General features: G+C 43.1%; 1 protein-coding gene across 2 annotated transcripts in view; it reads left to right on the forward strand.

The window, feature by feature from the left end:
- Positions 1 to 12,896, forward strand: part of OXCT1 (3-oxoacid CoA-transferase 1) — a 67,103-nt gene that overhangs the window by 29,963 nt on the left and 24,244 nt on the right. For both annotated transcript variants that reach the window (XM_063128119.1, XM_063128120.1), the window contains 4 exons: positions 317 to 452; positions 3,855 to 4,004; positions 5,072 to 5,178; positions 9,760 to 9,820. In XM_063128119.1, the coding sequence (XP_062984189.1) occupies positions 317 to 452; positions 3,855 to 4,004; positions 5,072 to 5,178; positions 9,760 to 9,820 (454 nt within the window). The remainder of the gene's footprint in view (positions 1 to 316; positions 453 to 3,854; positions 4,005 to 5,071; positions 5,179 to 9,759; positions 9,821 to 12,896) is intronic.

Consider the following 12,896-nt stretch of genomic DNA (forward strand, 5'->3'; position numbering starts at 1 on the left):
GGTCCCAGGTGCGATCCCCGGCGTCTCCAGGTAGCGCTAGAAAAGAATCTTGCCTGAAATCCTGGAGAGCTGTTGCCAGTCAGTGTTGACAATACTGGGCTAGACAGACCATGGGCCTGATTCAGTATAAGGTGGCTTCCTATGTTCAGTCTGGAGTGAGACAACCAGAGTGCAGTCTGGAGCGAGACAATCAGTAAACCTGTGTAACTTTCCAGTACCTGGAAGAGGGTAGGTGGGGGGTGTCCTCACATGAATTTTCATGACATTGTGTAGCTCGTTTTGTAATGACTGTTCTCCAATAACTTTTTCTGTGCAGGGTAGATAACTTTGGACTTGGCCTATTGCTTCAAACCAAGCAGATCAAACGTATGGTGTCATCCTACGTTGGAGAGAACGCAGAATTTGAGCGGCAGTATTTATGTGGAGAACTGGAAGTTGAGCTTACACCGCAGGTAAAATGGTTTCCTTATGGGGCCAGCTGGTTTTCCTTTTGTGGGGTCTATTATAGCTAATAGCACTAACGTTGGCTTCCATCTTTGGCCCAAGTTCCAAACTAGCATGCAGGTGATTGAACCGTGTATGTCAAAAACAAATGTGGAAGGTTTCATTCAATAGGACGGGGTTATGAGAAATGATGTCCTGTAAGGCACACTTTTATACATGTGTATTTGTGAGGGGCAGGTAGATCAATCCTCAAACACTCAGGTTTTTGTATGTTAGGTACTCCAGAGTAAATAGAACTGTCATCACTCTGATGGGCTGTATTTTCATCCTCCCATAAAATATTTTCTTGGACTATTCTGCTTTTCTCGTTTATCTGTAGGTGATATATTTTCATGTCACAGTAGGCAGGAATTGTGACTGCCTCTATAGCCAGGCAAGAAAAATTGTGACTTATTTTCTTGTTGTGTTTTATGTTGCTTTTGATTTTATGGTTTTATGTTCTAGTTTTATTTAAGTTGTTTTTATGTTTATTGTAACCTGCCCAGAGAACTTAGTGTTACGGCCCGTGAAACAATCTACAGATGTCATAAATTAATAATAAGAGGGACTGTGACATAATAGCAGGTCAGCCAATGAGATTAAGAGGTTTGAATGCTAAGGTCTAGGAGCAACCTTTGTGAAACTGAACCCCTTAACTTTTCTTTGCACACCACTGAATTCAAATGGTAGCTTGCCTTTGGAGAAATATTGGGGCTGCTTAATGATAACAGTCAGAAGTCAAAGAAGGGAATTAGTGGAGGCTTTGCTCTTTTAGCTTTTTTTTCTCTGTCCCTGCAGACTTCATAGAATCATAGAATAGCAGAGTTGGAAGGGGCCTACAAGGCCATCGAGTCCAACCCCCTGCTCAATGCAGGAATCCACCCTAAAGCATCCCTGACAGATGCTTGTCCAGCTGCCTCTTGAATGCCTCTAGTGTGGGAGAGCCCACAACCTCCCTAGGTAGCTGATTCCATTGTCGCACTGCTCTAACAGTCAGGAAGTTTTTCCTGATGTCCAGCCGGAATCTGGCTTCCTTTAACTTGAGCCCATTATTCCGTGTCCTGCACTCTGGGAGGATCAAGAAGAGATCCTGGCCCTCCTCTGTGTGACAACCTTTTAAGTATTTGAAGAGTGCTATCATGTCTCCCCTCAATCTTCTCTTCTCCAGGCTAAACATGCCCAGTTCTTTCAGTCTCTCTTCATAGGGCTTTGTTTCTAGACCTCTGATCATCCTGGTTGCCCTCTTCTGAACACGCTCCAGCTTGTCTGCGTCCTTCTTGAATTGTGGAGCCCAGAACTGGACGCAATTCTCTAGATGAGGCCTAACCAGGGCCAAATAGAGAGGAACCAGTACCTCACGTGATTTGGAAGCTATACTTCTATTAATGCAGCCCAAAATAGCATTTGCCTTTCTTGCAGCCATATCGCACTGTTGGCTCATATTCAGCTTGTGATCTACAACAATTCCAAGATCTTTCTCGTTTGTAGTATTGCTGAGCCAAGTGTCCCCCATCTTGTAACTGTGCATTTGGTTTCTATTCCCTAAATGTAGAACTTGGCATTTATCCCTATTAAATTTCATTCTGTTGTTTTCAGCCCAGCACTCCAGCCTATCAAGATCACTTTGAAGTTTGTTTCTGTCTTCCAGGGTATTAGCTATCCCACCCAATTTTGTGTCATCTGCAAATTTGATCAGCGTTCCCTGCACCTCCTCGTCCAAATCATTAATAAAAATGTTGAAGAGCACTGGGCCCAGGACTGAGCCCTGCGGCACCCCACTCGTTGCCTCTCCCCAGTTTGAGAAGGTTCTATTGATAAGTACTCTTTGAGTCCGATTCTGTAGCCAACTGTGGATCCACCTAATAGTTGTTCCATCTAGCCCACTTTTAGCTAGTTTGTTAATCAGAATGTCATGTGGTACTTTGTCAAAAGCTTTGCTGAAGTCAAGATATATGACGTCCACAGCATTCCCACAGTCCACAAGGGAGGTTATCCTATCAAAAAATGAGATCAAATTAGTCTGACAGGATTTGTTCCTGACAAATCCATGTTGGCTTCTAGTAATCACTGCATTGGTTTCAAGGTGTTTACAGATTGACTTCTTTATAATCTGCTCCAGAATTTTCCCAGGGATGGATGTCAGACTGACTGGTCTGTAGTTCCCAGGTTCCTCCTTTTTGCCCTTTTTGAAGATAAGGACAACGTTAGCCCTCCTCCAGTCATCCGGCACCTCACCGGTCTTCCATGATTTTGCAAAGATAATAGACAAAGGTTCTGAGAGTTCTTCCGCTAGCTCCTTCATTACTCTTGGATGCAGTTCATCGGGCCCTGGAGATTTGAACTCATTCAAGGAAATTAGGTGTTCTTTGACCATTTGTTTATCAATCTCAAACTGCAATCCTGCCCCCTCAACTTCTGCTTCACTTTTTCCAGGGGGGTCATAGACCCGCTTTTGGGAGAAGACCGAGGCAAAGTAGGAATTGAGCACTTCAGCCTTTTCTTTGTCATCTGTTATCAATTTGCCATCCTCATTAAGCAGCTGAACCACCATTTCTTTCCTCTGTCTTTTACTACTCACGTATCTGAAGAAAGCCTTTTTATTGCTTTTAGCATCCCTCGCTAATCTCAGCTCATTCACAGCTTTAGCCTATCTGACGCCATTTCGGCACTTCTGCGCCACTTGTCTGTACTCTTCTTTTGTAGCCTGGCCTTCCTTCCACTTCCTATATGTATCCCTTTTTGTTTTCAGTTCATCAATAAGCTTTTTGTGGAGCCACATTGGTTTCCTCTGTTGTCTTCTATCTTTTCTCCTTGTTGGAATTGTTTGTAACTGTGCCTTTAAAATTTCATTTTTTAGATACTCCCACCCATCCTGCACTCCTTTTCTCTTTAGGCTCCCTTGCCACGGGACCTTACTTATTATAGTTCTGAGTTTATTAAAATCAGCTTTCCTAAAATCCAGAGTACGTGTATGGCTACGCTCGACTTTTGTCTCCTTCATAATCAAGAATTCAAGTATGACGTGGTCACTTTCCCCCAGAGTTCCCGTAACTGCCACTTTATCCACTAAGTCATCCCTATTGGTCAATAACAAGTCAAGGATTGCCGATCCTCTAGTTCCTTCCACCACTTTCTGTAGGAGAAAGTTATCACCCATACATGTCAGGAATTTCTTGGAAGGGCCGCTTTTGGCAGTAATGGTCTCCCAACAGATATCAGGGTAATTGAAGTCCCCCATCACTACTACATCACACTTCCTTGAAACACTGGTAATTTGTTTCTCAAAAGTTTCGTCCTCGTCTTCTCCTTCCTTTTCAGTCAAGTGGTTTGTTGCTTTCAGTGCGTGTCCTTATCAGTTTCTTCTCTTCTAGGGCACCCTTGCTGAACGGATCCGGGCAGGAGGAGCGGGCATTCCAGCTTTTTTCACCAGCACGGGCTATGGAACTCTAGTCCAAGAAGGAGGAGCCCCAATCAAATACAACAAAGATGGTTCTGTCATCCTTTCCAGTGAACCAAGAGAGGTAAAGCATCCATGGATTTGAATCGGGTTGGGATCAGGGCAGAGATGGACAAATTGAGCTCCTCCAGATGTTTTGGCCTACAGCTCCCGTCAGCCTTCAGTACTGGCTATGCTGGCTAGGGCAGACAGGTCCCATAGCCCAAAACATCTGGAGGGCCACATGTTGCTCACCACAGAACTAGGGGCTTGAAGCCAGCAGGGGTGAGATTTCCGATTCTTTGTATAAGCCTTTTCCACAGTTCTGTTTTGTGCAATAGCACTCAAGACCAAGGTAGGTGGATTTCAGGTTATTTAGAGACAGTGGAGAGTTCTACCTTCACAACAAAGAAATGACTACCCCCCACCCTGTTTCGGGGGCTTTGGCCTGAGGCGGTTCACAGACCAGTCATCATCATCATCATCATCATCTTACCTGCCTCTCCCTCTGGATTGAGGCAGGGAATAACATTAGATACAAATACCATAAAATACATAAAAGTGATTAAAGGCATATAAAACTGATACAATATTAAGTAACAGTCAAATATCTTAAATTCGACTGGGTAGGCCTGCCAGAAGAGATTAGTCTTTATAGCCTTCTTGAATTTGAAAAGACTATTAAGCTGGTGAATCTTTCCCAGCAGGCCATTCCACAGTCTGGGAGTGACAGAAGAGAAGGTCCTCTGGGTAACAGTTGTCAGCCTAATTAGTTCTTCCCAGAGAACCTAAGTGTTGACATCATGGGCTCGTGCATAAATTTGTACACCTCCGTTATGTCTAATGTTCATCAATCGGAGTTGAACATACTAATGGTGAACTTGGTGACACTAGTGTTTTCATTCTTACTGTTATATGTCAGGCTGACTTAGAGCTTTTGCCATTCTACTCCTTTAAAAATACACCCCCCACCCCAAATATTGAATGTGATTTGCCACTGCTGCTGTTCGTTCTCTCTCTCCCTCCCTCTCTCCTCCGCCCCTTTGCGTGGAAGTCTGGAAGAGGATCATTCTTTAAATCCTAGTATGGGGGCAGGTCATTTTAGTGAGAAATCATCTTACGAGACTTCCCCCCCCCACTTGTTTCCTGTAGGTGAGGGAATTTGATGGCCGACACTATATTATGGAAAAGTCAATTACGGGAGATTTTGCCCTAGTGAAGGCGTGGAAATCTGATCGTGCTGGAAACATTATCTTCAGGTACAGTATGATCACAGAGCAGACATGGTTTTCTCTAAACTATTTTCCAGGAAATCTTGGGAGTTCCTTGGAAGCTTGTGTGGGCATCCTGAATGAGGAGATCAGGAATATTAGAGAAAGAGATACCCAGTGGACGACTGATGTTACTATCCTTTAGGGCAGGAGTGGGCAATTTGTGGCTCTCCAGATGTTTTGTCCTACAACTCCCATCATCCCTCACTGTTGGCTATGCTGACTAAGACTGATGGGAGTTGTGGCTCTCCAGATGTTATGGACTAGAACTCCCATCACCAGGGCTTTTTGGTTTGTGTTAGGATGCAGGGAACCAGCAAGAGGGAAGACACTTATGTGTCACAAAACAGATGATAAAAAGTTCTCAGGCACCTGAAAAACTTTTTTTTTGCCCAGTGCATTTCATAAAGAACTTTATTTCCACAAAACATCATATCAAATGCATTTTAAGACAGAAGACACATTGGAAGAATTCCTTTCAACACGTTTGAAGAAAGATAAGCGGTCCCTGAGGAAGGAAATTTCTTGATGAAATGCGTTGGGCAGAATAAAAGCTTTTTTTCAGGCACCTGATAACTTTCCCTCTTTTGTTTTTGTTAGGATGCAACTTCAATTCCCAAAGCCCAACTGTGGAGGTCTACATGGTCTGGACAACACTCTATCTTTATTTAATTTTTACTAATGCATTTAAAATAGTTTTGGCCACCCTAGCAAGGCAGTAAACAGAATTAAAAGACAGTATTAAAAACACACAGCTGAAAAACAAACAACAGAGTACCTTAGAGTATGCTCTAGAATCCTATGCATCAATGCCAGGGTTCTGTGCCATATGCATGGGGTTCTTCTGCAGGCATGTTGGAGGCCAACAGGACAGGGAAGACTGGTGCACGCTGACTGGCAAGCAGTTCTCCAGGGTTTCTCAGCCCTATCTTGACATGCTGCGGATTGAACCCGGAACCTCTTGCATGCAAACCATGTGCTCTGCCACTGAGCTATGGTCCCCCTCTGCTGTTTTCCATCTCTGTGTCCTTGAAGTTGGCTACTAGGCCATGAGTGCAGTAGGTAGGAAACCCTGCTCAACAGATCAGCTAAGGGTGCGAGATCACACTCCTGATACTTATGCCAGGCCTGGGACACCTGCCAATTGTATGGGTTGACATTGCCTTTGTGTGCGCCATGAGGGCACTGAGTGCCCACAGTCTCAGGTAGTTTGCTAGGCTCAGTCCCAGGTGCACCTCCTACAGTTCTTGCTCAGAGTCCTGGAGCAGGGCTACAGAAAAATTTTGATTTCTCCTCCATTATTTATTTATTTATTGCATTTTTATACTGCCCAATAGCCGAAGCTCCCTGGGCGGTTCACAAAAATTAAAACCATTCAAACTATAAAACAAACTATAAAACAATCCTTTGGCAGGGGCTCATGGAGAAGGACCCCTGAGGATGACCTTAGGGTCCGGGCAGGTACATATGACATTTGGCTGTGTCGGTGCACACAACTGAGTTCTTTCTCTTTTAAGAACATAAGAGCCATGCTGGATCAGACAAAGGGCCCACCTAGTCCAGCACACAAAGTGGTCAACCAGTTGTCAACCAGAAACCCACAAGCAGGACATGGTGCAACAGCACCCTCTCACCCATGTTCCCCAGCAACTGGGGTATATACGCTTTATTGTACTGATACTGGAAGTAACACATAGCCATCAGGACTAATAGCCATTGATAGCCTTCTCCTCCAGGACTTTATGCAACCCCCTTTTCTTTTTTGAACAGCAGGCTGCTGTAGTTTCTTGAGAGGTGTTTAAGAAGCAATTTGCAGGGCTGAATGTGGGTGAGGTTGCTATCTGGAAAGGAGAAATGGTGGCCATTTGATTTTTTTGACAGCATTGAATTTTGTACGTATAGCCTCTAAGGGCACAATCCTTGTATGTTTAAACAGAAAAAGGCTTTCAATTCCCAGCACCCGTTTGGCCAGCCATGCTGGGAACAATAGGATTCCCCCCCCCCCCCGGTCTAAATATGCATAGGATTGCACTCTAAGAAAGCTTCCAAACATAGTTGCCTGTGAAATCCCAAGGCCATGACAGTCTCTGGAAAAACACAGACCTGAACACTTCTACGCTTCTTCTCATAATATGATGGAAGCTTAGTTACATCTGATGATTAATTAACTAATTAATTTAATAAAAAGGGGGTGGGGATTCGACATTTCATTGGGGTTTCAAAATATTTCATCCTAAATGTTTGCTGACCACATGGATTCACTTAGTATTTGGCAAAACAAAATAACCAGGAGAGGGCAGTAGAAGCCTAACATTTTCTGCGTTGTTTGAGAATTGAGAGAGAAATATCTAGAAAACGGCATTCATTGGTTCAATTAACACTATGAGCCTGCTCCACTGAGGCTTACACCATCAATGGAGACGCGTTATCAGAAAAGTCGACATCTGTAAGAATGCAGTGTTTAAAACAGATAAAACTTAATCATTATAACATTACATAGATATTCAAACTGGGACATGTTAGGAGGACCTTGGAGGAACATTTACAGAGAAACAGCTTAAAGATTCCTATTATGCAAGTAATACAGTGAAAATGTTGCTTTTCTAAACAGTGTCAGCATATGGTGAAATAGATGATTTATTTGTTTCATTTCTATTCTGCCTTTTCCTCCAAGAACCCCAAGGTGACATACATGATCTTCCTCTTCCTCTCATTTTATCCTCACAACAACCCTGTGAGGTAGGTTAGGCTGAGAATCAATGACTGCCCCAAAGCCACCCTGTGATCTTCATGGTTGAGTGTGGGGATTTAAACCTGGGTCTCTCCAGGCCTAGCCCAACGCACTAACCATTACCCCACACTGGCTCTCAGAGCTGCATTCAGGTTGGAGACCAGAATTTAAAGCAATTTTTATTTTCTTCCTGATAGACAGGAGGAAAGCATATCCTCCAAACTAAAACCCAGAGTGTGAACTGAAGAATCCTGAAACTAATTCTGTGGATTGTTCTAGGGGATGGTGAGGTGAAGTAATCACCAGTTCCCAGGGGATATGGCCCGGGTGTGCACAGAATCATAAAATCATAGAGTTGGGGCAGGTCTTTCAGCCCATCCGGTTCAACTCCCTGATTAATGCAGGAAACAACATAGACTTTGCAGCCATCTGTTGAAGACTTACAGTGCCTGAGAGCTCCTTCACCCCAACGTCATTGGTTCCATTGTCGAACTGCTCTTACCTGTTGAGACGTTTCTCCTAATATTCAACTAAAATCTATCCTCCTGTACCTTAAGCCCATTAGAACTGGTCCTGTATTCTGGGGTACCAGAGAAGAAGTTTTTGCTGACTTTTGTATAGACTGGTGCTGAGCGATAGCAGAAGCCTTTAATGTAGCGCTGCACATTTCAGAGTAAAAAGTCTGCTTCAGGAGACTGAAAGGAAAATGCAGGAATTCCAGAAGTAAGAAGCTTGGAGTGCAATCCTACATAGATTTAGATAGAAAAAAAGTCCTGCAACTGCCAACAACCTTAAAAATACGATTTAGCAAGTTAATATACAAAAAACCTATTTATATACAACAAATGTAAACAATTTTAACAACAAGAAATCTCAGGACGCGTTAGAAACACTTTCATATGCTGTTAAATGCCTGGGAGTAGAGGGAGGACTTAACCTGGCACTGAAAAGATGACAATGTTGGCGCCGGGTGGGGAGAGCATTCCATAATTGGGAGCCACCACTGAGAAGGACCTTTCTCTTGTTTGCTTATGGAAATCATCTGGGTAGGAGACAATGGCGTGGTTGTTCTTCCCTGTCTTGCTGTACCCTATCACAGGTTAAAATAGGTTCCCTGTTGCCTGGAACCCCCCAGAATCTTGAAAGCTGCCCTGATTAATTCTGTGAATCTATAAGGACCCTTAGGCTATATTCCTCTACCCATTTACCTGGGAATAACTCCCATTAACCTCAGTGGAAGTTATATCTGAGTAGGCATATACAGGTTTGTTTGTTTATTTATAGACAACTCCCCATTGAAAATTTCAGAGCGGTGTACAAGATAAAATAAGACTTGCTTCTTTTATTTTCAAACACATCTTCACCCTGCACCTACCTCCAGGATGGAAAAGTGTAGTTTGCCATTTAAATATATTCCTTATACCTATTCCAGCTACACAAAGGTCTTTAAATATATATATATATATATATATATATATATATATATATTAAGACACCCTATTGCAGCGTTCCCCAAGCTGGTGCCCTCCAGATGTGTTGGATTGCAACTGGCATAATTTCCAGTCAGCTTGGCCTACACATATTGTCCTCCTAAGGGCGCAATCCCATGCATGTGTAGACAGAAAAAAAGTCCTATAAATTCCAGCATTCCCCCAGCCAGCATGTTGTGGGACTTTTTCCTGTCTAAACATGTGTAGGATTGTGCCCTAATTCTGTTGGGCCGACATAATGCTTTTCCTGATATTTACAGCATTCTTAATCTGAATATAATGTACTCTCGCATCTCGTATCTGCAGCCCCCTTACCTCTTTGCCCCACCTCTTGTCTTCCTCAAATAGGAAAACTGCAAGAAATTTTAACCAGCCCATGTGCAAAGCTGCCAGAACAACTGTGGTAGAGGTAAGTTGGAACAGATACTGGCCCCATTCAGAAGACACCTTAAACCACAGCTTTAACCATGGTGGTTAAGCTAGAAAGCCAGGCTGTGTTCAGAAGACACCTTAAACCAAGGCTTTAACCACGGTGAGTCAGGAAAAAAGCCTTATTCACCATGGTTAAACCCGTGGTTTAAGGTGTCTTCTGAACGGCCCCTGGCTTTCTGACTTAACCACTGTGGTTAAAACCGTGGTTTAAGGTTGGGCCACTTTTTTTTCAAGCGCTGTTCATATGTTTTACTTCAAAGCTAAAGCACTGTGATGTACAATTTATTGACACAACAAGAAGTTGATGTGTGATTTCATGTTACAGTGCGACGGTTGTCTGTTGTGTTTGTGGCTTTGTGTTGTGTGCCACCACTTCTTCAACCCATTACTTTAACAGTTCTCTCTCTTTTGCTTCTAATACCAACCCTATGTGGTCTTGGGTTAAATCAGGAAGAGGTGTTTGTCCATATGTGAGATTGTGTTGTTCTTTGCCACTCTTTGGTGGACCTGGAGGCCTTTGTAAAGAGCTCAAAGAGCGTTGAAACATGATGTACATACATAATTGGCAACAAACCGCTGACGACAGTGGGAAGTGGGTGATATTGCCTTCACTTACAGCAGGAATGGAGTCATTAAAGGCTGCTGTGTCATTTATTTAAACATAAAAACGGAACACCTGTTTCCAAGAATAACTAAGAAAGCCCTTCTGCTCACCTGAGGCCTAAGCACAGGAGGGGGATTTTTTTTTCCTGTCAAGGTCTGCATTACCTCAGCTGAAACCTTTTGGACTCTTGTGTTCCAGCAGTGGCTGGGCCAGAGCCGAAGTGGGTGAGGTTTGCAAAGTGAGCTAAAGTCCACATGAAACTAGGCTGAGATCCACATACGGCACTTGGGCCTCAGGTTCTACGCCTTGTGCTGTAGGTGGAGGCCCACATGACTGAGTGTTCTTCCACACACACCAAAAATTCCCTTCACATAGAAAAAGCGCATGTCTTCAAGTAGGCTAGGCTAGAACCTTTCTTGCTGACACTTCATGCTCTGTGGTTGGCAAAACTGTGGTTCTCTGGAGTTAGTACTAACCACAAACCATGCTGCCGCATACAACACTTTAAGCCATGGTTAAAGCCGCTAACACTGCTGCAGAATGTCCAACTGGTTAGTGAGTGAGCAGAGTTTAGCAAAACGCACCACAAAAGACACCTTAAACCCTGCAGCTGCTTAACCAAAAGTCTTAACCAGCAGGGTTTAAGGTGTCTTCTGAACAGGCCCATTGTTTTCTACGTGGAGGGAATTTTGGGGGATGTGGGGGAAATGTTGGCATGTAGGGTTCTAGATTCACACAAGTTTTCTATGTGAAGGTGTGCATGCTATGGATTCAGTCACTAGGTCACTACCTGCTGTCTGAAGTGGTACAACTCAGTTCTTGTAATTGCGAACTATGATTTCACGTTATGCCTGAACCAGCCCTTGAGCTGGCAGATTCACCATTCAGGCTTTGGAACTTGAGGGAGGATTTCCTGAAGGTTCAAATGGCCGAATGTCAAGCTGACGATCTGTAGTGGGCACTCTTGTCCGTTTTATATAGTATTTTGTATCACTTTTAAAATATTAGTTTGCTTTATTTATTTATTTATTTATTTATTTATTTATTACATATCGCCCAATAGCTGAAGGTTTCTGGGTGGTTCGCAATAATTAAAACCACAAAATACATTGTAAAATACAATATAAAATGTAAAAGCTTAAGAAAAAAGTATAAAAAAAAATACAAACCAAAATAAAACCTAGCAGTAATGCAGAGATAAAAATACAATAACAGAGCTAAAAGACTAAAATGCCTGGAAAAATAAAAAAGGCCCTTTACCTTGTGTCGGAAAGAGTCCAATGTAGGCATCAGGTGAGCCTTTCTGTGAAGCTCATTCTACAGCCAGGGTGCCACAACAGAAAAGGCCCTCTTCTTGATAGCCACCCTTCTCATTTCCTTGGGGGGGAGCTCCCAGAGAAGGACCACTGAAGATGATCTTAGGGTCCAGGCAGGTACATACAGGAGGAGATGACCCTTTAGATAACATTGCCCTGTGCCATTAAGGGCTTTGGAAGTTAATACCAGCACTTTAAATCGGGCCCAGAAATGGTCTGGCAGCCAGTGCAGATTGTTAGAACCTTTTTGGTTGACCAATAAATGGGACAGAATGGAAAGCAATGCATTTTAGCTATTGAGAACACAAATCTAAACTGAATTGGTAAGGTATGATCCACAATCATAGCTTGTGAAAGGTAGGCCCAAAACAAACTTTGTTTTGGGGGAATAAAGACAAGCAGAAGTCTCTTGCATCACCCTTACAAAGTTTGATATCCATTTCTGAAGTGAGAACATAGGTAACATGGCTGTCTCGCCCTTGGCCCCCTGGCATCAACAATTTTTAAAAGGAACTTGGATAATACATTTGGGGAAGACACACTGCCTCAGATCCTGGAGTACTTTAGCTACTTGAACTACGCAAAGCTGTATTGACTAATGATGTTCTGATTTGGTATAATAGAACTTCATATCTTCAGTATTTCTATCCTGATACCATCTCTGACGCAACTGCCTCATCTCCCTCCAGCCTTTTCACAGTCCATTCTTTTGGGTCCCCCCCCCCTTTCCCTTCATAGTGTACTTTTTAACTGGATTTTTTCTTGCCAAAGAAAGAAGAAGGTAGGATAACACAGGTCTAGGTTTTCTTTGATTTTTGAGACGTACATCTATTATGGAATAGTCGGCTACAAGAAGACTTTTGAGTTTAGGAAGAAAGAGGATCATGTAGGGAGGGCGGGTTAGAATTGTGTGCAGAAATGCTCTCTCACCCACAACTAATTAAGCAAATGTAATTAAAAATCCTACAATGTATCCCCGGTTGCTTAGCAACAACACTCCGGCTCCATTATCGTTTTGCTATCACTGGTACAACGGACCTCATTACATTGTGGGACAGAAATGAATGGGATCCATTAATCACCTAACATCTTGGTATTTGTTTTCTATTGTTAACACGGAGGCACTGCTAAAT

The sequence above is a fragment of the Elgaria multicarinata genome, chromosome 6, assembly GCF_023053635.1.
Source record: "Elgaria multicarinata webbii isolate HBS135686 ecotype San Diego chromosome 6, rElgMul1.1.pri, whole genome shotgun sequence".
NCBI classification, from domain to species: Eukaryota; Metazoa; Chordata; class Lepidosauria; order Squamata; family Anguidae; genus Elgaria; species Elgaria multicarinata.